The sequence below is a fragment of the Electrophorus electricus genome, chromosome 24, assembly GCF_041902795.1.
Source record: "Electrophorus electricus isolate QZ-2024a chromosome 24, ASM4190279v1, whole genome shotgun sequence".
Taxonomy (NCBI): Eukaryota; Metazoa; Chordata; class Actinopteri; order Gymnotiformes; family Gymnotidae; genus Electrophorus; species Electrophorus electricus.
Window position 1 is genome coordinate 6,216,529 of NC_137520.1, and position 25,064 is coordinate 6,241,592.

Sequence of the window (25,064 nt, forward strand, 5' to 3'; positions counted from 1 at the left end):
TCGAGAGAGATCTGGGACTTGAAGTGCGCTGGGTCTGAAGTCATGCCCGAACCCAAAGCATTAGGACTACACGTCCCAGGAAGACGAGCGGCCTGACGTAGGACACAGCTGACTGTCAGATAGGAAGCCCGCAATGTCTTCGCTGTGCGGAAGAGGACGCATTTCCAAGATGGAGTACGGTGAGAAGTCGTCAGTGCGGAGCGCAAGGTACCTTTACCGCACATACGTGCGTGTGTGTGTGTGTGTGTGTGTGTGAGAGAGAGAGAGACAGAGAGAGAGAGAGAGAGAGAGTGTGTGAGTGAGAGAGAGCGAGAGCGAGAGAGAGAGAGAGAGTGAGTGTGAGAGTGTGTGTGTGTGTGTGTGTGTGTGTGTGTGTGTGTGTGTGTGTGTGTGTGTGTGTGTGTGTGTGAGAGAGAGAGTGAGTGAGTGAGTGTGAGTGAGTGAGAGAGAGCGAGAGCGAGTGTGAGAGTGAGTGTGTGTGTGTGTGTGTGTGTGTGTGTGTGTGTGTGTGTGTGTGTGAGAGAGAGAGAGAGAGAGAGAGAGAGAGAGAGAGATTCGCCTGGTATTCGTGGTTAACGTAAATTATACAAAAGTACGACCGAATCGTCGCCTCGTGTTTAGAGTGAAGCACGCTTCCGCTGTGGGATGACGGTTGTCACACGCTACCACAAGAGGGTGTAATATCCTAACTACACAAAAGTGTGTTATTAGTGACTACTGTGCATAATAGCATGTCAGGCTGGAAGACATATAAAGACCAACCAACTTATTATTAAATATGTATGCTCTTATTTTGGCTGCATGACATTCCAGGACCAGGCTGTTAAAATAACCTTTTTTCCCCTGTATTTGGAGTGTGTGTATCTGTGTGTGTCACGTTACTGTAAGGCAGCTGCTTTAGGGACAGTGAAATGCTTTGTACAATAAATGGATGTGTTGGACACACGCTTATTGTGTCCTGAAATAGATGTAAGGGTTTCTAGACATGTGGACCACACTGAAAGATACCGACCTTTGCTGTTTTGAAGGTGAACTACTAGCAGGCTTATCATCAAGGAGCCTGTGTGTGTGTGTGTGTGTGTGTGTGTGTGTGTGTGTGTGTGTGTGTGTGTGTGAGAGTGAGAGAGAGAGAGTGTTTTTGTATAACTACATATGTTTTGTGTGCATTTGTACGGTACATGTTGTTTTGCAAACCTGACTGGTCCACTGCAAGTCAGTAATAATACATTATAGCTCAGTGGCTTAGCTAGTTGCCTTAGCAACTTGTTTAAAGTTGATCTGTTGGAATCTTGCACTTAGATGAGAGTTTGTTTAGTTACTCCAAAAAATAAAAATATTCATGAGATCTGCAGCAAAATGAAGTCCACATCCTTTTACAGTGTGTCAGGGAAGCCAGTATAAGATGAGAGGTTTAATATTCTGTTCCTTACTGGAAACAGGTAAAGGTTGCAGGGTTTCATCATGTTGTTTGTCTGTCTGTCTGTCTGTCTGTGTGTGTGTGTGTGTGTCTGTGTCTATCCCAGGAGAGGGGATATGAGGAGACTGTCCTGAGGGAGAGACTGGTTGATGGAGTGTAGGTACTGGGGGATTAAGGCAGCAGTCGGTCTCCATAGACACAGGAGTCAGACATGTACAGACGTGATGACTTTTGACTGGGTGTCATAGTGACCTTTCTCTCTCTCCCTTACTCTATGCCTCTCTTCCTGGCTTTCTCTCTCTCTCTCTCTCTCTCTCTCTCTCTCTCTCTGCTCTGCTTGACAGAACCACTTGACATAATTTAAATACCCTACCTTCCTCACCGCTCTCGCTTTCTCAGTAGACTGCGACTAGTGCTGTAACCCGTTGCAATCCCATTGTGACGGTGAATGCCACGGCCAGACGTGTGTTCCCTTTAGAGGCCAGCCGGGCTGGGGGTTTGGGTTGAGGGGGTTGTGGGTGCATGCGTCTGATGGGGGGAGGGCTTTTTCTCGCTTATGCCAATCCTACAGCTATTAATACCACATAGCCAGCAGAATGTGTGGGGATAGGTTATCCTCTTATGTTCGTTGGCAGGACTCTTAGCAGTGCAGGAGGGAGGGGGGATAGAGAGGTGGAGAGTATGAACAACAGAGAAGGAGAGAGAGAGAGAGAGAGGGAGGGAGGGAGGGAGGTGGAGTGTGACTGCAGTAGTTTCATTTTTGAAGTACTCTCCTCCTACAGTGGCCATAGTCTGCTACTGCTAGTGACAAGGAAACCAAAACAAAACAACCCTAGTTTCGTTTCTTCCCCCTCTGCTTGTCTGTCTTGTTTTCTCAGACTTTCTCTCCCTCTCATTCGCTCTTCCTGTTTCTCCCCTTTCTCGCTCGCACTGCAGTGTCTTGCCAGAGGGCACGGGTTCTGTTAGCACTGCACCCGGCTATTTGTATGTGAGCGTGTGTGCGTGTGTTTGGAGGTGTGCATGTTTGTGCCCATATGTGCTCCCTCCAGGGTAGCGGGCTCGTATATAAGTGCTGTTCTCCCTGAGACGCACTTTCTCCTCTGCGTGGGGCATGCACCATGAACACTCTCCCAGGTTGCTCCGGAGCCAGGATTTCAGGCTGCTGGGCTCTTAGGGCGGACAGCAGGTAAGCCCCTTTATCCCTTTGCCCGGTCACTAATACTCAGGTGCGGCTCGTCCTTCGTAGCTCTGGTCTGTTTGACAGCTCTGGTCTGTTTGACAGCTCCTGTTGCTTGTCTGCCTTACGTAACTCTGAACACATTCAGTCTTGAGTGTTATTACTTGCCATGGCTGTCTGTGGTTTGGTGTTTGGAAGCCAAAAAGGACAGTGTTGCATCTCTAGACCAACTTGTTTACTCTTTACGGTTCTTATTAGAAGAACACAACTTTGTCAGCAGTAGTTCACTTGCACTTTGAGCTTGGCAGCAACGCTGAGTGTGAGTAATGAAGATGTAAAGGGTTTTTGTAGAGAATATGTTTACTTCAAGTTGCTGGTGTGCGTGTGTGTGTCTGTCTGTCTGAAATTGCTTAAGCTGCGACAACGGCCTCCTGAACCCTTCAAAGGAAGGGCAGAGTCTGCTGTAAGCAACCTAATCTTTTATCACTATCTCATTATACTTTAGTTGGACTGATGGTATAGCAACACACAGACCTGAGTTCAAGTAAAACTGCCACTGATAAAGATACTACAGAACCCCCACCTACCCAGGTCTTTTATGGCCTGATTACTTTGATCTATGTTAAAGCATTGGGCATTTGAGTCATATTGAGACCTTGGGGAAGGCTTCAGAAACACACACTGCAGAGGTCCCTAAATCCACTCAGGAGCACAGCAGAGAAGCCATGACCTACTCTTCCAATGGCTTTTTACTCTCATCTTCTGGGGATGTTTGGTGCATGCGACTGCTTTCGTAAGTGTGTCTGATCACCTGGCCAAGACAGACCAGCATGGCAACACACAGCGACACCAACACCATTCTTACAGTTTCGAGTAAGATTAGTTGAACTGTACCGCATTCAGCTTGTTTGTTTGCAGTTTACTGATGTTGCTACCACATATGAGATGTTTCGGGCCATGTCCTGATACAGTATTTTCAGTAGGGCTGCAGTAATAGATTAGTAATTGAACATTCTTTCGCTTACTCCATCGATTGATCAAGTAAGCCAGATAAGAAATACTTTTGCTTTATTAAAGATCAGTAGTAAATATACGAAAGAGAATATGACGGGTGTCTTGAAATTAACTGGTTTCTATTTAAGAAAAATGAACATTTTTGTAATGCTTAAATTGCATAGTGTCAAAACTAAACCTAATTTAGTGTATTTATATGCCATATTACATTTTGGGTTTTAAATAATAAAAATTCTGAAATGCACAAACAAATGGATAAATACCGATTCTTTTCACGCGTTTTTCAATGTATTTGCACAGCATCCGTTTGTGAACGTAATCGTTGAACGTTATTTTTGACTTAACTGGGATAGCCATGCTAGCTAAGTGATTGATATAAATGGCAAGCAAAAAAAGTTTGGTTTTTACACAGAAAAAAATATTAACCAAGTAAAAGTAATCTGCTGTTTGGTATTTTCCATAACCTTTACCGTGCACTCAGCTTTTGTGTGAAACACTCAACATTTGTGTGAAAACGGTAACTAGTTAACTAGCGTTAGAACACGGAGGAGTTTATTACTTCTGCAGTGTACGAAAGGTGACTGCCTAAAAGTATATTTGTTCATTCATTCCCTCCAGTCCACTTACTACTTAGTTGGATACTCTGCCAGTTAACCTTCCGTTAAATATCAAGCGGGAAGCTCGCGGGTCATGCGCGAGCCTGTCCTGTCTCCGGTAACGGCGCGAGCACGGTGGCGCGGGCTGTCATGTCTTCGGCTTTTTCACGTTCTCCTCTTCCACGGTAGAAGATGGCGCCAGGCTTTGAATTGACGTTCACATGTACTGAGGAGAAGCTGAAACTGCATCAGGACTGCTACCTTGTGATTAGCTGGGTGTGCTGACAGACAGTTTGGTGGATGCAAGTTATGGAGACATCTTTGGTACATCAAGGAACATCCTGCAGCGAGCTGCAGTGATTGAGAGATGAAGTCTAGTTCTGTGAAAAACAGTAAGCCACTATATGTCCATAACCTTGTAACATCATTAAACGTTGCTCTGGTATATTCCGTATTTTTGACGCTGTTGCACTGAAACAGTTGATGCTCATTCTATGAGATGACCTTAATCTCGGGTGCAATATTCATCAATATTGCGTATTAAAATGTGGGCCCAACATGGTTCTCTGGAAAGGATATAGTTAAGCAATTCAGCTCCTGCCAGTTCGTTTTTGTAGCTGCTTTGAAGTGTCTTGAGGTTGGGTTGAGCTGCGATGTCGAGAGCAAAAAAGAAAAATTGTATGACCTAGGCAAAAAAAAAAGAAGTGAAATCCAAACAATGTTAAACGGTTATGCAAAACCCACAAAGAAAACATGGTATGAAGTTGTGCTTGGGAGAATTGTTTATGCTATGCTTCCTTAATGATGGAGCTGTGCCAAAAAGCTGACACACACACACACACTCGTGTAAACAAATCTCCCCACCTCCCTCAGGTTACCTTTTAAACCCTTACACTCACCAGACCTGATTTGGGGTTCAAAGTCTCGTTTTTCACGCTTACAGCTACATACCTTTTCACATTGGGTTCAATGTACTTACTGAATAAAACATGATTGGCGGAATAAAGTGCTTTACAATTAATAGCGAAATTAAAGTCTTCTCTTTAAGAGCTTAATGATGTTCAGTTTTGAACGTCTATCAGGTGGGGTGGGGGACAATTCACGGCACCTGGCGTTGGCTCCTGCTGCTTCGTTTGTTTTTCAGGTGGCATGTTTACTAAGAGTGCCAGTCACAAATTTGGGTTTGTTTGTTTACTTTTGTCTCATTTCTGTCTCATTTGATCGAGATACAAACTTTTTTTTTTTCCTTTGCTAAACGGAAATGCTCACCCCTGGATGTAACATACGTTTAAGTTGCTGGCACCCAGAGTTGGGCGTTGGGTGTACACAGTAGTGTGTAATTCATTAATCATTGTCACAGTGCTGGCATTCGACACACTGATGTCGCAGAAAGCTGTGGGTTATGTAGTAATCTTGGATGTTACTGCTGAATGTTGGGCAGTGGTAGCTCTGTGGTTAAGGTACTCGACTTGTAATCGGAAGGTTGCTGGTTTGAGCCCCACCCCTGCCAAGTTGCCACTGTTGTGCCCCTGAGCAAGAACCTTCACCCTCAATTGCTCAAGTTGTACTCAGTCATAATTGTAGGTTGCTTTGGATAATTAGTGTTAACAGCTTTCACATGATCCAAAAAGCATCACTCCCTCTTGGTAATGCAGTCTTTAACCCAGTCACATCAAGAGTTCACCAGTAGATTTTACAGTATTCTAAGATGTGGAAGTATAGTTACATTTTGTCCCCACACCAAGCACAACCTTTGTTTTTGTAGAGTAATAATGAGGTGCTTTTGCAAATAGTTTCTCTAGGGAATTATTTGATTCCTTTCTTTTAATTTAGCAATATTTATTATAAAAACCTAAAATATCACGGTATTATTTTCCTGCAGTATTGTTCAGCCCTACCTTGAGTGCGTATTTTTGGTCTTGGACTTGCTTGCAAAATGTGCAAATTACAAATTGTGAGGAGATTATTATTTTTTTTTTGTTAATGTTTTTTTTTTTTTTTTTGCAAATGGAGTTATTTTGATTAAGATTTAATGAAAGCATGATCAAGTTGTCATCTTTCAACTAAACCTCATTATCTTAAAAAATGCGCTGCCGTAACGTGATACACAAGCACAGTGAGGCTCCAGCAACGCTGTGACATGTGACTTGGCGTGTGCATATGTGAAGACTGCACTGGGCTGTGACCACCGTGACTGTGCAACCAGTTACTCACAGGAAGTTGAGGTTTTTAGAGGTGAAAGAAACAGGAAGTGTTTTTTTTTCTCTCTGCCCTTGTTCTTGGACTCACAGCTGTGGTGGAGAAGGGTCGTTGGACCGACTCCTCCCCTCCGTCAGCAGCGGCCTGTCGCCACGGAAACGAACAACCAGCCGGTGCAAATCTGAACCACCGCTGCTGCGAACTAGCAAGAGAACCATCTACACAGCTGGGCGTCCACCCTGGTACAACGAACATGGCGCTCAGTCTAAAGAAGCGTTTGTCATTGGTGAGTAGATCACACTTTGGAGTGTTATTTTCTATTAAGCCATATTTGAACTTTATCTAATCTTTTAGTATTCTCTAACTGCTCCTAACGATTCTCATTACTGCGGTTAAGCAGCAGTCCACAAGCCTTTCGGCCAAATGTGTTCTTTGGTCACATTTGAGCTGGACCTTTTGCGATGAACTACTGGGGGAAGCTCAGCTGGTAACACAACCTTTCAGCTCATCTCAGATCGTGAAAGCACACTAAAATGCAAAATCCCAGGGCTGTCCCATACAGAGGGACTGTCCCACTCATAGGTGCAGCTATGCCGGACGGCTAGCCAGGCTGACGTTGAGTCCAGTCTGGTGTGGGTTTTTCCCACAGGTCTCTGTGGAGGCAGTGCCTCGGGGAAGACTACGGTGGCTCGCAAGATCATTGAAGCCTTGGACGTTCCTTGGGTTGTGCTCCTGTCAATGGACTCCTTTTACAAAGTGAGACCGATCGTTCTGTTGACTCTCTTAATGATATCTAAGCCTAATTATTCTGCAGTCTTCATTTCAAAATTTACATCTGGGAAACGCTACCCTGCATCTGGTAAAACTTATATGTAGCATTTGCTATTAGAAGTCAAATGTTTTTTATATATATATATATATATATATATATATATATATATATATATAAACATTTTGTATTATTTTAATATCATTTATTTACAGAACTAGATGGCAGTGAGAACATGTAACCCACAGTGTGTGTATGCGTGCGTGTATGACGAGGGCTGCAAGAGTCAAGGTGAGGGGAGAGCTGAGCACATCCTTGTCCCTCTCAGACCGTTATGTAATAAATACTGATGCAAGAGGCTGCACAGTTGGTGCCCCCTCACTGTAGTCGCACAGGAATCTACCAGGAATTTACCACAGACTCAAGAATCCCAGTGCAAACACATCTCAGGGCCACTTGCAATTAACAGCCGCCCTCAACCCCGTGCGCGCGCACACACATTTATCCCAGACATCACAGATGTGCTTGGCAACGAGAGAATCTCTTGTTCTTTCCGCTGAGGGAGCCGAGGATTGTGTGTGTGCGCTGAGGGAGTTGAGGATCGCGTGTTTTTTAGAGACATTGTAATATGTGGGCTGCAGATGGCAGGAGTATTTAATGCGAAGGAGCCAGCTAAGTACTGCGCTGCATATGCTGCAATCGTGCGCTCGTTGCTGTTGACGTGCTGCCGTTATCCGGGTGATTATCCAGGCACGGATAAAGTCGTCGGAGTGATCATTTATTTTAGGACGCCGCGCGCACCGGCTGAAATGGGGACTTGCTGGGGTTTAATAATCAGGAGCTGTAGAACACACCCTGCCTGGTTCACATGGCCCGAGAGCTGGACCAGATCAAAGATTTATCCTTGATCGGGATCCTCGAGGACTGGACAGGGAAGCTCGAGTAGAAAAGGGGGCAGAAGAGAGTGTAGGGCGAATTCCAGCATTTAAAAACAGTTGGACGGTGTGTTCGCAACGTCTGTATGTCCCAACTAATTATAGTCCAGCTAACCTCAGCTGTGGGGTGGTTGGGGGGTGGGGTGGTGAGAATAGTATCATATCTTTCACATACTATACAGTTATGAGAGCAGTTCATGCAGAGAGGGACCATTAACCATTAAAGTGTCTTTGCCATCAGTGAAAACATCCCACTGTACTTCAGAAGTCTCACACTTTTGATCTAAAAATAAACGTCTAATTCCTGTCATTTCTGCAACTCGGTGTTCAAAATAATACCTGTTGCAAGAAGACCCTCCAACTCTAGCTTTATTAGGTTATTTATTTATTCCCATGCATCAAGCTCCTGGCAACTCCACGAGAGAAACAAATATACTTCAAAGCCTTTGTGGTTTTGCAGATCCTGGCCCAAAATAGGTGTAGAACACCCCAGAGTTTGTCCCAAGCTGAAACGTGATGGGGTTTCAGAGCGCAGGGTTCCTCATGATGAGATCAGCATGCTACAGTTACTTAACTTGCATGTAGAGAATGTGAAGCAGTTGCCACTTACCAACCCACCAAAGTAAGCTTACAAACCTAGAGCCAAGAACAGAACCTGATCGAGACGTGGTAATTACTACAGTACAGGTCGAGAGACCGATCCTTTATGGTACCCGAGTTCACAGTTGCTGTAGAACCTGAGCTCCTGCGATGGTCCTCGCCGGGTTTTGTTTGGATGTGGGCCGACTCCCATGCGCTGTTGTCTGACTAGGTCCTCTCGGAGGAGGAGCAGGCGCGCGCTGCCAGTAACGACTACAACTTTGACCACCCGGATGCGTTCGACTTCGGACTACTGGTCTACACGCTGCGCAAGCTGAAGCAGGGCAAGAGTGTGAAGATCCCCGTGTACGACTTCACCATGCACGGCCGCCAGAAAGAGTGGGTGAGGACCCGCTGGCGTGCGAGTGCACGCAAACGAACATGCATACACGCACTTGAATCGCATGCTCATGCTGCTTGCCCTTGAGATTTCTTATATTTCTCTCTGTAAAACAGGGCCTTTTGAGGTCCTGTATGTCATTGTACAAACACTTCACTAATCTCCCTCATCTATACAGATTACCTTGTGATTCCGTTCTATTCAGTTTACTCCGTCTTCGTGAGCACCAGCACATTTTACCGTGCCTTAGTAGCGCTTTTCCGTGGATATGATGTACTGCCTTTTTTGCAGAAAACTGTTTATGGCGCCAGCGTCATTATATTCGAAGGGATCATGGCCTTTGCGGACAAGGAGTTGCTAAAGGTACAACACTTGCTCAGGGTGTTAAGTGCTCATAGGGCTATTAAAGTATTATAATATGTGTTTGGGGGGGCTAGTTAACTGGTGCACACGTGATTGGATGCTGTTTGATTCCTTCAACAATTTGATGCAGCCGTATGTGGGCCATTTCAGCTCTTGGACATGAAGATCTTTGTGGACACAGACTCTGACATCCGGCTGGTACGGAGGCTGAGGAGGGACATTACAGAGCGAGGCAGGGACATCGAGGGGGTTATCAAACAATACAACAAGTTTGTTAAGCCTTCCTTCGAACAGTACATAGAGCCCACCATGAGACTAGCGGACATCGTAGTGCCACGCGGTGAGTGCACGCGCAGGGGTGCGCCTGAAAAAGACGTCTGTGCGTTTGGGTCGTATGCGAAGCTTCCAGCCACTAACCCTAGACGTTCTCAGGACTAGCCTGTCAGATCCAGCACGTTCAAAATGTCTTTTTCTTCATGTTTGGCGAGTGTGACTTCCTATGAAAGCATTCTCTTAATACACACGTACACACGCACACACACACACTCTGATGCTGTGTCTTGTCTCTTGGTAGGTGGTGGAAACATGGTGGCTATTGATCTGATCGTTCAGCATGTGCACAGTCAGCTGGAGGAGGTAAGTTTCAGGGCTGTTGGCGTGAGCCCACAGAGTCCTGCTGCACTAACTTCATTTGCGGGTCATAATTGCAGTTACGCTAACCTGTGCTCTCAGTAAGATGATCTTTGCTTTTTCCAATTTAAACATTTTATGCATAATTTTACAGAATGTACAATTTTAGATTTTAAAATATTGGACGTGTGTTCTGTGATTTAGATATAAATTTTTCTAATATAATATAATGTTATCCGTTAGTCCCCTTATTAGCTACGCCTCCTCCATAGCTGTGTCTATAGGCTGCCAATGCTTTTCATGTTTTGTAATCAGAACGTAGACAACGGATGGTAACGTGTCTTGCTCTCAATGCTGGTTCTGCTGTGTTCCCAATGGCTTCTCTCATCAGTAACCCGGTTTTGTCTGTTTTTAAGGCATGCAGTTATATTTTGTGCATATATCTATATATAAATGCAAACATATATGTGCATAAAAATTCTAGGATATATAGGATAATGTTTACAGTTTAAATGTTTATTGAAAACAGGTGATTTGATGAAAGAGCCAAATGTAGCCATGCCGAGTGAGTGTAAAATATGGCAGTCTAGCAGCTACGGGTCTCGGAACAGTTGGTGTACCTAAATCCAGTGATCAGTAAGTGTGGCTGTTAAGAAATGCTCCACTGCGCCCTCTCCTGGACATACCTAACACGCACATCCTCTGAAAAGCCCAGTGAGAGACGTGGTGAAACGCCGCTTCATTCAGCCCACTGACTAATGTCAGAGTTTACTAGCAGACCCTAGACCTGCTGTAGCATCCGTGAGGGTATATTAAGATAATTAGCCGTTTTAGGACTAAACACTGGCCGGGCAGCTAAAGGAGTATTGATTTATGTCTTTAAACCAGTCGAACTAGTCTATTATTTCATCCACATATTGCCATGGTAATGCTCCATCCGCCTGCTGTGTGGTGGCACTAACCAACAGGAAGTTCAGTCTTGTTTTTTCCTGTGGGACACCGTTTGTCGGCCTTTCCCGCTCACTGCACTTGGACTATTCCCTCTTTCCCTCTCTCCCTTCCACGACCCCACCCCCCCACCCACCCCCCACCACCACTCTGCCACTCGGCGGGGACACAGCGTGAGCTCAGTGTCAGGTAGAGTAGCACCAGCCGTCTCTCTTCTACCTACCGCCTGTGCCACAGTACCCACCTCGCCCGCCGAACCCTTCCTGCTGCTCGGAGTTCCGCCCACCCTCAGCACCTTTTTGGATGACCTCACAAAGGGATTTGGAAAGGAAATCCAGTTTTTAAAAACTGTCTACGAGAAGATGCTTTTTCGCATGACAGCTGACGATCACTATAAAATTGTCTGGCTTTAGCTGACGAGCAGAAGGCAAACGTGGCTTCGTCCCAGCAGCAAGGGGTCCAGTGTGCGTCCTAAACCCGCGGCCACGAAAGCACCGCTCACCGCTGAAACTGCTGCGCCAGCACTAGTCATCCTGCAGAGGGCGCTGGGATACCACACGGGTTAAAACGTGCAGTTCATCCTCGCCGCCCTCTGCAATCTAAATCGCATGAATCACGAGGGTCGGAAAGAGCCTGATCCTATCGTGCAAATTTAGTCACGTAACAGACCGCCATCGACCCCATTGTGGCTCTAAAGAATCCAAACAGCAGGTCATCCGCTACAATGTCCTAACAACATTTACTTGGTTAAATCCAGTAGTTTGGGTTTCACACAGCTGGCCCAGTACAGCTGAAGGCGTGAGCTGTAGACTTTGTGGTTCCCCCCCAGCGAGAAGAGGTGAGTGGGCTTTGTGAGGAAGAGCAGCTCCCCTCTGCATTCACATCTCTAGGCAGCGCGGGAGCCCGAGACGCTCTTCTAAATGAGACGCTCCTCCTGCATTCTGAGTCTAAACATAAGCAGCTGCCTTCCTACTCTTGACCTCTCTCTCTCTCTCTCTCTCTCTCTCTCTCTCTCTCTCTCTCTCTCTCTGTCTCTCTCTCTCTCTCTCTTTTTTTTCTTCAGCTTGTCAGCGTGCCTGTTGTTGAAGGCAGCATCTTGCCCACAGAAATGTTTCCAATGTCTACTACAAAGACGCGAGTTTTTCCGTCGGGCAACATGCGCGAGAGTGAGAGAGAGGGAGGGAGGAAGTACAGCTCTTCTTTCTTAAGACACAGGATGTAGCAGGCCTTTTGCGTCAGAGTGACTGAGAGTGGCAGCTCCAACAGAGCCCTCCACACACACACACACACACACACACACACACACACACACACACACACACTACAAAAGCACCCACCTCACAACTACAGAAGCTGCCAAAGATTTGAGAAATGCTGATCACAACTAGATCAGTCGTTACGTTTCGGTATTGTGTAAGAACCATCAGCTTCTGAAAGTAGGCTGGCAGTATAGACCACCTGCCCCTGAATGAAGCGGCTGCAGTTAGTGTGGTGGGTGCAGAGCATAGCCATAGAACCCAAGGGGGCTGTGTGTGTGTGTGAGAGTGTGTGTGTGTGTGTGTGTGTGTGTGTGTACAGCCAGAGCATCTGTCTGCAGAGGCCCCACTCCCCTCACAATCGCCCAGAATGCCCTTCTCTCTCCAGCACCCGATGAACAGTGTGTGATGCAAATCTTTTCTCTTCCCTCTCTCCTTGTTGTCATCTCTTTCTGTTTTTGTGTGTGTGTGTATGTGTGTTTGTTTGTTTGTTTGTTTGTTTGTTCCCTCCCCCCGTAGAGGAAGCTTCGCTGGGATATGTGAGATTTGCATATGATTTTCTATTTCTCTGCTTGCTTTTCATTTGTGCACCAGGGTCCATACCTGTAGCAAGTTTGTGGTCCAGAGAGGATTTCAGTGTGGTCAAGTCAAAGTTTGCATGCTGTCGCATTTCGAAATAATTATTTTGTATGTTTTTGTTTGTTTGTTTATTTAATGATGAGTAGGATGCACGTTGTGCAATATAATAATCATATAGTTCTTACTGTATCACAGCTTGTAAATGAGGGTTTCGTTTCAATTTGCTACTTTTTTATCATGTATGCTCTGACGAAATGCAAGTTTTGACTGACCTGCTTGGAATATATAATTCACAAGTGCTCTAAATACAGACACTCCAAAACCTGACCTGCTCTAAATGGAAATAATGTGGATGCGCCATGAAACCTTCATCTCAGGTGTGATGGACCTCTGCTTTGTTTTAGCAACAAAGAGTGATGGCTGGAACAGAACTTTAAGAAGCAAACATAATATTAATCCAGACACTCTGTACTCACTTGAATTATTAACCGAATCTTGTCTGTTTTTAGAGCACTTTTAGAAAGGTCACTCTTTTAAGTGACTGTCTGGTCCCTGCTGCTACAGTTGTGCTTATTTCTACAAACAAATAATTGTGCTTGATAGTGCTCTACTTTTTTTTTCCCCCTTTAACATGATTAAGTGTGTGTGTGTGTGTGTGGGTGTGTGTGTGAATTTTCAACATATCAAACCCTACCATCTGTTTTTAGATAGTGTGTGTGTGCGTGTGTGTGTCTGTGAGTATTTGCATGCACAAGTGGGACAATTTAATTGTGGCAGTCCGCTGACCACTTCCTGCCTTTCTCTGGTGGTCATGGCAACAGGGCAGCGCTGGCCTCCGCCCATCAAGCTCAGCCCCTCCCCCAGACCCTGTGTGTACTGGAGAGCACACCGCAGGTTCGCGGCATGCACACCATTATCAGGTCAGACCCCAATACACGCATGTTCTCAGCACAGACTCTGCAGCCAGTTGTTAAACATGGACACGCAAGGTTTTGGTGACACTTGTACGCGTTCTCAGTTTGAAAGTAGTGTAGACCTTCTTCAGGGTCTCATCATGCGCACATCAGACCAGAGCTTCTCACTGAATCATCCTTAAACTTCTCCCAAATTAAGCAAGAAAGGGTTTTGCAATTGTGCTGACAGTTACAGTCTGGTAGACCTGTGGTTGGCATCTCTACACACATTTTGCATTGTTTATTTTCATCTAATTTTCCATATTTCTTTAAGCAACAGCTGAGATGGCAGATCTTAGCAGCCATGATGATGACATTTCCTGTTTATCTAAGCATATATTGGCAGTGGCTATTAAGAAAATACTGAGCGACACCTGAACACAGACGAGTGATTCGTTTAACCAAATTCATAAAGGCAGCTACATTTTCTAAATGGCCATGCAGTGTACTCTGAACATAAGATGAGATGAGATTAATTAGGCCGTTGCTTTAAAAGGAGGGCCCGTGTCTCGTCGGACAGCAGTCCCACACAGGAAGTGAAGGTGCACTCAGAGGAAAGAATGGCAGTTTCTGCGTTGGCGCATGTTTGTCAGAAAATGTGCGAAGAGCGATTAGCCATTTCTCAGGCTGCTAGCGTGACAGTGGCAGAAGAGTGTGTTATAACTGGCCTCCAACAGTTCTGTAGGCCCGCGTGGACATTGGACAGTGTGACCCGTGGCCACTGGCTCCCTCGATTATTTGTTTCTCTGTTCTACCTTAGTAGGCATCTTTTTGTGTTATTGATAAATGGGGCGCTGCCGACCTTTTGCTTTGAGGTGCTGCGTGTGAAACTCTGTACTCACTGCGTTCCAGGAACAGAGAGACGAGTCGAGACGAGTTCATCTTCTACTCCAAGCGGCTCATGAGGCTCCTCATCGAGAGAGCCCTCTCCTTCCTCCCATCTCAGGTAGAGAGAGCGAGAGAGAGAGATGAGAGAGAGTGAAGCAGTGCTGAAGTGGAATCAGCTGGCTGGCTGCATTGTTGTGTTTTTCGGGGCCGTGCCCTTACACGTGGAAACTATGGTGGTTGGTCCACCGCAGTGGAAAAATTCAGAGTACCAGAAACAGCACGAGGTGAGGTGCGGCCATGCACACCTTCGCCGCGCTCGCTCTACCGACCGTCATGCAGCAACCTTTACATTTAAAAGGCCGCACTGAAGCTCGGCGGTTCTGAATGTCACCTTCTGCTCACTGTAGTCTTTGATTTTACTGTAGACGGCTTTCTTTCGTGGGGTTTAACAGCACGTTATAAGTGAAGCAGATCTGTTGGAGTCAGGGGGCCCCGTTCAGCATGGTAAGATCAGCATGGTCTTTTCGCCAGGTCCACGTCGTTCAGACACCTCAAGGGCAGGACTACGAAGGGAGGATTTTCCATGGAAAGAGGGTGAGTGTACTGCATGGATCTGGCAACCTGCCCAGGGCTCATGCTCCTCTTTCCTGTTTAGGCCTGGCTTTGTTTCGGCGTCCTGACGCCGCATTGGCATTGAGGGCTCAAAACTGCTGCTGTGCTTAATGGTGTCTGTGCTGTCGTGTTGGCGGTTGAGCAGATCACAGGCGTGTCCATCCTCAGGGCGGGCGAAACCATGGAGCCTGCTCTCCGCGCCGTCTGCAAAGATGTCCGCATCGGCAAGATCCTCATCCAGACCAATCAGGACACAGGAGAGCCCGAGGTACCGCCTCCTACTCTGCCTTCACCATATTAGGACATGGTGAAAGAAAACGGGGACAGCGACCTGAGTTTGCACTTTTAAGAACCATGCACGTAACGACACTAGAAAATATTTGACGTGTCTTTTTAAGCAGCAGCGGTGTTCTGAGCGCTGACTATATGAACCCACAGTTATTCCTCCTCTACTGTAGTCCTACCGTTTAAGAGCACTGATCTCCAATAAAACAGCTTTGCTGCTTCTTCCATGTCGTGTCATAGCCATACCCGAGAGGCCAGTAAGATTAATTTAAATCAAGGCAGTACGTTTCAGATCAAGGCAGCATTACGTTGCTAAGTGACAACGGGGAGGCAAACATCGTGCGACAGGCACTCTGGGGAGGGCGGCAGAGCGGCGGAACCATAAACGCGCTCAACCCTCGCCGCGTGCCCTCTGCTCCTCTGTTGCAGCTGCACTACCTGCGCCTGCCCAAAGACATCAGTGAGGACCACGTCATCCTGATGGACTGCACCGTGTCCACCGGTGCTGCTGCCATGATGGCCGTGCGTGTGCTGCTGGTGAGGCTGTCGCCGTGGCGATGCTAAGCCGGCGGGCCGGGGGGGTCACGTGAGCGCCGCTACACGATAGCTGCTCCTAGATGAGCAGGCTCTGTGGCGACATGCTAGCCGAGACTGACGCCTGTTAACGTCCGTAACGAGATTCTGTTGGGATTCTTTACTGTTGGCTTACCATACTCCGTATAGTTAGTTTAATATTGATTTCATATCGTTTACGTTAGAAGCAATGCTTTATTCAGTTATTTATACAGTATTCTGTCATGTAGCGATACTTTCTTGGTTGTGTCTGTGTGTGTCTGTGTCTGTGTGTGCGTGTGTCTGTCTGCGTGTCTGTCTGCGTGTCTGTCTGCATGTCTGTCTGCGTGTGTGTCTGCGTGTGTGTGTGTGTGTGTGTGTGTGTGTACACACAGGACCATGATGTCCAGGAGGAAAAGATCCTGTTGGTGTCTCTGTTGATGGCTGAGATGGGCGTGCACTCTGTCGCCTACGCCTTCCCTCAGGTCAAGATCATCACCACAGCCGTTGACAAGAAGGTCAACAATGTATTTCACATTATTCCTGGCATAGGTAAGCAGCCGGGGTTAGAATAAGAGAAATGGAAAAGCGGAATGGCTGACTTAATCCTGTGTTCTCCAGCAGACTCTAGGAGCGTTGGGCTCGCAGAGTACCGGCACTGCTGGGGCGGGGGGTAACCCAATTAGAATAAATTTTTTGCATTTTTTGAAAGCTGAGTAAAAAAAGGGGAGCCTAAAAAAGCATGCCCCAAATTTATCAAGACAACAGATTTCATCACTTCTACCTCTCAACCTTTAAGTAAACTTAAGTGAGACTGCATTTATCACGATTCCCGATTAGGCATGTGGAACTAGGAACAGTATTCGTATTGAACAGGGTAATGAATGTAAGCATGTTTCCAGACCGGAACTGTTATCTCAAAATTTTGGATTACTAAAGATAACATTTTTAGTTGTTTTGTGACCAAAATAAAATTCAATGCATATATTTTTTTAATTGACCTAATTCTCTTTGACCGAACACGATGGTAAACGTGCACGCTTTAGTTGTTCACGCTGTAGAGGTGCAGAAATGTTTGTACGACAAAGGTGCCACCTGCTACAGTCTCATTCACAGTAGATAAATCTAGAGATGTTTTTTGGGTTGTTTTTTTTTTCTTTTTTTAAAAAACCAAAAAATCCACCCTTTGTCTTGTAAAGTCACGTCCACATAATGGAAATAGCTGGTACACGGAGCATCCCAGAATGTTGGGAGGAGATGTATTTTAAACATTTGGATGAAGGAAGTAGAATTAATCGGTTTAAATGAGCTCTGCTTTTTCCCCACTTCTGTGAAGGAAACTTCGGGGACAGGTACTTTGGCACGGACGCGCCGCCTGACTGGAGCGATGGAGACATGGATTAGCCCAGCCGCTGAGATGTTTGTTTTGAGCTGCGTGCTCTGGACACACTGAAGTTGGACAGGGCTTCAACTCTGACCTCTGACCTCAGGCCCAACACACAGGCTTACCCTCAGCTCTACAGCCAGCTCACCGCCAAACCCCCCGGTGTTGAATTGCAGGGCACTTAATCAAGATTGGCACTCACCTCCATGTACTGCTAGGTTGGCCAAATGGGTCTGACCATTGAAATATATTAATATACCCCAAGAACGTCTCTGTTTTTAAATACTTTCAACATTTTTGGAAAATATGGCATATTGACATTTTATAATAATGCATTTATGAAATTTTATGAAGGGTTCTTTGGTTCAGAAGGGTCTGTGTTGAAAATGTTCGATTTTAGACAGTTTTTAATTCTGTTAATGTAAGTTATGAGCTGTATGTCTTTTGCAGTCACTGAGGAGTTCTGAGTCCTGCTGGTGTGTTGCGTGTTGTCCTTGACAGCTGAATGTGAGCGTTTTTTTTTTTAACACTTGTTTGCACAAAGCGATACAGCAAGTGTCTTTTTTTGCTACAATCTTTAATAGAAATCAGGCATTCTGTAAGCAGATTTAAAGCGGTTTGCCTTGCTGCATGTATAAAAAATCTTTTGAAGCACCACTTCATTGGAAAATGTGTGGCCGTTCTTTCTTCTACTCCCTGGTTTCCCCTTCACCCGTGAAGAGATGCTGACCAAACCACAACTGTTAACTCTGAGGTGATCCTTTTAGAACAATGAATTAAGCATGTAGCCTACAAAACAGACTGGCTTTATTTATGTCTCCTACCACACCACGCTAGCCAAAACTACCAGCGAGAGTAGCGGTCGCCTGTCCTCATGCTGCAGCGTATGAAATGTCTTGTTTTGCTGTGTCTCTGCAAGCCCGTCCATACGGGGTACTTGAGCAACTCTGGCAGGACACAGAGAGTGTTTTGGACATTTCCTGTGCTTGATTAATGTAAAGATCAGCATTGCCGTTGGTTTAAAAAATAGATAGAAAATCATGGAATGAATCGTTTTATAAATAAGTATATTAATGTCTAAAAAATATTCAGCAGTTTCTATAAGTGGAAATGCATGTGAAATAATTATGCAAACTTTATGGTACTGCTCTACAATGTACTGGTCCCTCTAATTCACCCAAGATGCGAATGGCTAACATAAAAATATTTTAAAATTATATAAGATTTTGTAATTTTCCAAGGTTTCCAATTTTATTTCCATAAAATACAGTTACAGAAGGTATGACGGCTTCCTCCAGTTACTTTTTATTACGCTGCCAATTTGACAATCACACAAGGAAACTTATAAAGTGGTATTGTCATTTAACCTTTTGATTTTCATTTATTTTACATATTAACTTATGATGTATGCGCAAAAAGACACCTGATCCAGTGTTGCTTAGAAATATCCATACATCCCCACCTATTATCGTCATAAACGGCATACTGTAACAATGCCGGCTTTTCTGCTGCCTGAGTAATGTTTGCGTGTCCACAAGCTACAGTAAACATATAACATGATGTAAATGCAGGTCTGCTCCAGCACTAACCCAAATGTCGTATAGCACTCCCATCTGTTGCATGCTATTGTAACAAGTGTGACATCCAACATCATCTTAATCACTGCATTTATGTAATCTGAGGGTTGATAAGTTGTTTAGTTGCATTTTTATGTTAATGAGTTACAGTTTTCTTTCTATCCAGAGTGAAAAGTAATTTGTGTGAATAATAATGATTGATGTTCGCTGCTGCTAGGTCTAGAACACCTGCCCCATACAGCAGTGATTGTGTAACTGGACCTGGGTACTTTACGCAGGGAGCAAGTAGAATTGCACTGCAGTGTTTAGGCCAGTGTGACTCATCTTTGTTAATGTATTTACTATATAAATGCAAAACAAAAGGTGGAAAAACACTTTGGAAATATAGATATGTTTATTGTGTGAATTGTTAATATCAGTTGGGCTTTTGAAAATATTTAAACTGTCCATCTTGAATGTCTTCATACTAGTGTGCACTGAATGTATCTAGATTGCTATTGTACCCTATAGATACCTTTATTGCTGTTCTTTTTTTTACATCATCCTATTACATGTAACTTTTCATGTTTAAAATTCAGTTTTAAAAATATATATGTACTTGTTTTCTGTATCTCTTTCTTCAGTCTTGGTAGTTTTACTTGATACGCATTTGACCACGCTGACTCTTGGGTTTTCGATCAGATGGCCTCATTTCTGCATGCTTTGACATCCATTTTCCACTGTAGGCTTTAGTTTTCCCAAGATTAAGCTCAAAGTAGTTAGTGTTCACGTCCTCCCCCTGAAGAAAAGCCGCCATGGACACTGGACGTGGTGCACTCGCACGCATTTATCTACTGGAGCCCATGCAACCCCATGCTACCGTCACCAGACATACTGTTATGGAATGTTAGGCTGTACATTCGCACGTTCTTGCTGTTATGTCATGACATATTTCTCACCTAAGTACACCACATCGCTTTGTTTTAAAAATATGCATGGCAATGGATAGTAAATCAAGCCATTCATGTTTCAAATACACAGGAAGGATGCTGTGGTTGTCCTATTCAGATGGAAACTAATTTAGGTATCTTTCATCAGTTTCCATAATTAACCTCACCCTAGACGATCATAACCCGAAAGCAGTTGTGCGACTTCAGAATTAAGTTCTTTTCTCTCCAAAGGTTAGTGGCCTCTGTTGCAAAACCTGGGGCAGCATGATGGCACACGGTTACTGTCTGGGAGAACTCTTACTGGCCAATGAAAGTATATGGTGGCAAATGTATAAAATCTGCCAAAAGGATTGGGCTGGTTTGGGGGGCAGGCACATTAAGGAGAGTCGAGAAGAGAACTCTGAAGGTATGGGAGATTATATGGTAATGTTAGGTTTAACCTTTTTGGTGTGATTTGTTTTCTTCTCTAACCATAACCCTTCAGGGTAAAAGCCTCTGAACATGGAGCTTAACTGCATACAAACATGCTTTCAGCTAGAAATAGTGTGATGAATGAAGTGCATTCTTGTGGCCCTCAATATTAAGATGTCATGGAAAGTTTACCACAAGCTAGCTCATAGTGACAAACAGGAAGAATGAGACTGTACGTATGTGGTAGCGCTCACATCTCCAATAGCAGTGTAGGACCCAGCAGGCCACGGTGGTGTGCTGTTTGAACGAGCTGTGTGTGTGTGTGTGTGTGTGTGTGTGTGTGTGTGTGTGGCCTGACCTGCACTACAAAGAGAAGTGTGGGCTTATTGCTTCTAAATTCAGTCTCTCTCTCTCTCTCTCTCTCTCTCTCTCTCTCTCTCTCTCTTTCTCTCTTTCTCTCGCTGTTGAGGAATGCATTTTACCAACAGTCGGTAAGTGTGATTGTGTTCTAATTGCCAATATGATTAAGAGCTATATGGTATGTTTAGTATGTTTGTCTTCAGATGGGATATACCATTTAGTCATTTGTATAAATGGCTCAACAAACATTTTTAAGTTTTCTTTTCAGCTGAGGTGTGCACTAATGTTGCTTGGGTTTTGGAGTATTTCATGGTTGACTGAGTGCTCGGTCTTTGGCGTTAAATGTAGTGGCTGCTCATGGGGTGTGCACTTGCTGCATCAAAGTTGGTGAATAATTCATACGCAGAGAAATTCATGAACATTACCTCGAAGAAAAAGAGAATTGCTGAGGAGGTGAGTTATGGCCCGCCTGAAGAAGAGACTCAAATGTTTCAGTGCAAACTTGGATACAGACGAGAGGAGAAGATGAAAGCTTCACCCTTTATAGTTCCACACTGCCACGAGGCCATTAGGCTTCAGCTGGGCTGTGCTAATTGTCTTTGAGTGGTTGTAATACAATAATGGACGCACCATTTGGAAACGTAACTTTTTCTCCAGAACGTTCAGCAACTAACAACTCAAAGGCTATGGAAGGTCACTTTCAGTGTTCTTATGTCCAAATGTCTATGTTGGTAAACTGTTTAGTTCTCCTTTTAGATCATCTGTGGGGTATTTGTAGGACTCTACATGTGTACAAAATGAATCTCATGGTTAGAAGTATTAATTTGCTCTTTTTCAGTTGTGTGACTAGAAGGATGTAATACAAACCATTAAGTGGTTGAAATGTAAAGGTAGTTCATTATGGAATGACGCACGCTAACAGACAGGTTAATAGGTATTATATATTCAGCCACTTGCACTAGAACATTCACAACTCTATATTGTCAAATATTTGTGTACTAACTTTTTATTTATTTTTTTGTTACATTCATATGACGAATATTCATATTTAAACTAAATAAAAAATGTCCTGAAGTTAAAACAGAAACTAGGAAAATTTTAAGTCCTATAAACATATATATGCCAAGCAGAGCCTTGCGATCATTAAGTTAATTGATTTTGTTAGGATGATCTCTTAGTGGGTTTCTTATTTAATTTAATTCTTATTTTCCTGTATATAATTAGGTAACAAAAATGAGTGATTTTCCCACCAATATAATTATAACATGGATCAGTAACCCTTCCATGTGTCCGGTGCTGTAATGTTACAAAAGCAATGAAAAATTGTTATAAAATGGCTAACAATAAGGGATTTACTCAGTAGAGGATGAATATTGTTACTTTTTCACAGGTGACAGGGTCAGGATCTATCCGAACATTTGTGTTAGTGATTGGTCAGATCATCCGAGATGCTGGGTAATGGCGTTGGAGGACCTGCCAGACATGTGAGCAGTGCTTTTGAGGACTGTCCAACCTGAGAATGCTGAATTAACGGGTCAATCTCAGGTTCGTCAGCCCATGAAAAGCTGTCTCCATTCAATTCTAGTGTGAGGAGAGAACTAACCCATCGGCTTCCCCATCTACACTCACGCATGAGAAATGGTACCTACCTTATGGTACATGAAATAGTGATTTTCCTTTTCTGTGGTGCGTGCTGTATTCAATTATGTGATGTTTTCCAAAGGTTCCCTAATTCCCTGATTATACATAAGAAATAATGTCATTTTACAGTGTGTATATATATATAGTTCTTTGGGGGCTTTTTTTGTTGTTCTATTTCACAGACATCAAGACAGTTTTTCATTGTAGATTTATATAACTGATAATACAGCAAACAAAGTTGTTTTCTTTTATCTCAATAAAGATAACAAAGGAACATTTTCATGGCTTATATGAATCAGCTTTAAAATTGATTCATATTTTTTTAATTGATTCATTTTTTAAAAATTGATTCATATTTTACAACCATTCCCTTTTTATATCTTTACACCATCTTTTACTGTAACTTCTTTTGCATTGTGATTTATATTGTGCCCATTATATTTATGTGCAAATCTTTTAATAAATCAGATTAAAGTATTTGCCAATTAAAAAATTGCCGACCAAATTGGCAATTGTTTGCCGACCAAACAATTGCAACTTATTATTAGCCCTGCAAAGTAACTTGTCATTCGTGAGGATGTGTGATCATGTGATGGCATCAGATGGTGAATCAGAAGTCAACATCGTTTACTCACTTATCAAATGGTAAAATATCAATAAATCATATCATATTATCAGCATGTTTCCATTTTGCTTTTTTATTCGATCAATATCTACTGTTATATGCTGGCGTGTTGAACAGCTTGTGGGATATGGGAAGTGCCCATTTAAACACAACAAGCCTATTTGCTTTTTGATTGTTTTCTTATGAATTTTGCAGCTACAGAACCTTAAAAATGACTGAAAACTATGATTTAGAGCTATTTGGAGACTATGGGCTGTGGCATGTAAATGTGTGTCATACATGACCACTGTGTTGCCAGGTCAACCCAGTTCAGGTTCCAGCACTCCTGCCTTTTTGATGTGTAGTGACATGGAACCCAACAATAGCACATGTCCTCTAATTATAAAGTCAAGTTTTAACATAAATGCTCCAACTTCGTGGTTGGCAGTTAGATAAGCTCAGGGCCAGGTAAAGCCAGTCTGTTATGTGTTTTGACAACCCTTTATATAGAGAGATTTGGCATAATAAGTCATAAGAACGAGTTTTCTTATAAACGTAAATGTGACAATGTGCATTATGTGCTTAAACACAAATGTACAACATTAATACAAATTCAATAAACAATTATGCAGGTACATTAGCGCTCACCAGAGCACATCCTGGAAAATGCAATATACATTTTCAGTGCATACACATAGACGGTTAATTTTTTCAAAAGAATGCAAATCTTTCCATGACTGTTTTGGTAGAGAATGTGCAAAAAAAATAAACAATTAACTTATAGAAACTGTATGATCTTTATATCAATCTCATTGTGCAGTTCAGAACTTTTTATATGTTACTCTAATTGGGCTAAAACATAGAATGGAATAAAACAGAATATTGCGAAGGTATTTTGAAACTCTAGGTACCCCAAATATTCTTGCCTGTTAAATACAGCTTCGTTCTTCTTTAGCTTCATTTATGTGTCCGTGTAAATATCTTGTGTTTCTGAAATAGCTCGGCCTATCTCAGAGTTGACTGTCACTGTGCCTAGCAGACCTAATGCTGCATGTTGTTCAGTTTCGTGCACCTTTGTTTTTGCTAAAAACCCACCTGCAAGTTACAATGATGCTGACTAAGTCTTTGTGCAATTAAAGAAACAAGCTTATAATGTACTGACATTATTTGCTTTTGCAATTTTTGGAGAATTGCGGAGGTGTTTTGCAGAAGTCAAAAGTGTTGTGGAGTTTGACTTGAGTGGAAAACGTGCGCTCGGGAATTGTTTGCAAGGAACTGTGAAGAAGTGCACAGGCTTAATGAAGGTGAAAATGAACTCTGTGCAGAGCAGAGCCATGACACAGGTACTTGAAAGAAAAGAATTGAAGTGAATTCAGTGCAGCATCCAGTGGAACAGTGGAACAACTTTGCAGATCCATTGATTTTCTAGGGTGAGGATTTTCTTTAATCTGTTGTCACATGTCAAGTACTGGCCTGAGATGAAAGCGAGTGGTCAGAACACTATGTCCATTTGAGCTGTTTGGTGTAAAGAAAGCCAAAAGCTTGCACAAGCTTTGCTTGTGTGTGTCGAACTCCCTCTGCGTGCAGCAGATAATTGCTCTGTGAGATGTGAGAGACGATGACAGCAACTACTAATGACTGCCACTAGGGGCACTGTTGTCCATGAGAATGTGCCACCAAGTGATGGCCTGGTAGACAGGTGTCTACTGAAAATTTCAATGCTGCAACAGGCATGCTAATACTCTTCCTCATAATGGATAGAGAGAATGTGATTATCAGCCAAAGGAGCACTGTGGTTTATAAGGAAATAAACCATACAATGCTGACACAATATATAATACAAGAGTAATCAACATATATACACTATACTGCCAAAAGTATTCGCTCACCCATCCAAATAATTTAATTCAGGTGTTCCAATTACTTCCATGGACACATGTGTATAACACCAAGCTCCTTTGCATGCAGACTGCTTCTACAAACGTTTGTGAAAGAATGGGTCACTCTCAGGAGTTCAGTGAATTCCAGTGTGGTACCGTGATAGGATGCCTCCTGTGCAACAAGTC

General features: G+C 43.7%; 1 protein-coding gene and 1 long non-coding RNA gene across 7 annotated transcripts; both read left to right on the forward strand.

Annotated features, from left to right (window-relative positions):
- Positions 1–92: 92 nt before the first annotated feature.
- uckl1b (uridine-cytidine kinase 1-like 1b) lies at positions 93–19,663 on the forward strand. Of its 6 annotated transcripts, XM_027019242.3 has the most exons (17): positions 168–207; positions 1,524–1,573; positions 2,467–2,603; positions 6,496–6,689; positions 7,053–7,159; positions 8,919–9,089; positions 9,378–9,449; positions 9,600–9,789; positions 10,024–10,085; positions 12,803–12,822; positions 13,684–13,782; positions 14,668–14,761; positions 15,175–15,237; positions 15,401–15,523; positions 15,970–16,077; positions 16,488–16,644; positions 17,429–19,663. In XM_027019242.3, the coding sequence occupies exons 3-17, from the start codon at positions 2,536–2,538 to the stop codon at positions 17,494–17,496; spliced, it is 1,596 nt and encodes a 531-aa protein (XP_026875043.2). In that variant the 5' UTR covers positions 168–207; positions 1,524–1,573; positions 2,467–2,535; the 3' UTR covers positions 17,497–19,663. The 6 variants fall into 6 exon arrangements, 5 of the variants coding, with proteins under 5 accessions (XP_026875040.2, XP_026875039.2, XP_081562789.1 ...); XM_081706663.1 differs by lacking the exon at positions 12,803–12,822 and adding an exon at positions 11,200–11,216 and having other exon boundaries at positions 118–207; positions 1,524–2,603; XM_081706662.1 differs by having other exon boundaries at positions 118–207; positions 1,524–2,603.
- Positions 19,664–20,416: 753 nt separating this feature from the next.
- On the forward strand, positions 20,417–23,071 carry LOC145653515 (uncharacterized). Its single transcript, XR_014119761.1, has 2 exons — positions 20,417–20,884; positions 22,144–23,071. It is a non-coding gene; the product is annotated as an uncharacterized LOC145653515 (long non-coding RNA).
- The last annotated feature ends 1,993 nt before the right edge of the window (positions 23,072–25,064 follow it).

What these genes read in the sequence shown, in the direction of transcription:
- uckl1b (XM_027019238.3), top strand. Translation starts at nt 134, where the DNA reads ATGTCTTCGCTGTGCGGAAGAGGACGCATTTCCAAGATGGAGTACGGT. An exon ending in CGGACAAGGAGTTGCTAAAG is followed by an intron (nt 9,450 to 9,599) that starts GTACAACACTTG and finishes GGGCCATTTCAG; the next exon opens with CTCTTGGACATGAAGATCTT. An exon ending in TGCACAGTCAGCTGGAGGAG is followed by an intron (nt 10,086 to 12,802) that starts GTAAGTTTCAGG and finishes CTCCCCCCGTAG; the next exon opens with AGGAAGCTTCGCTGGGATAT.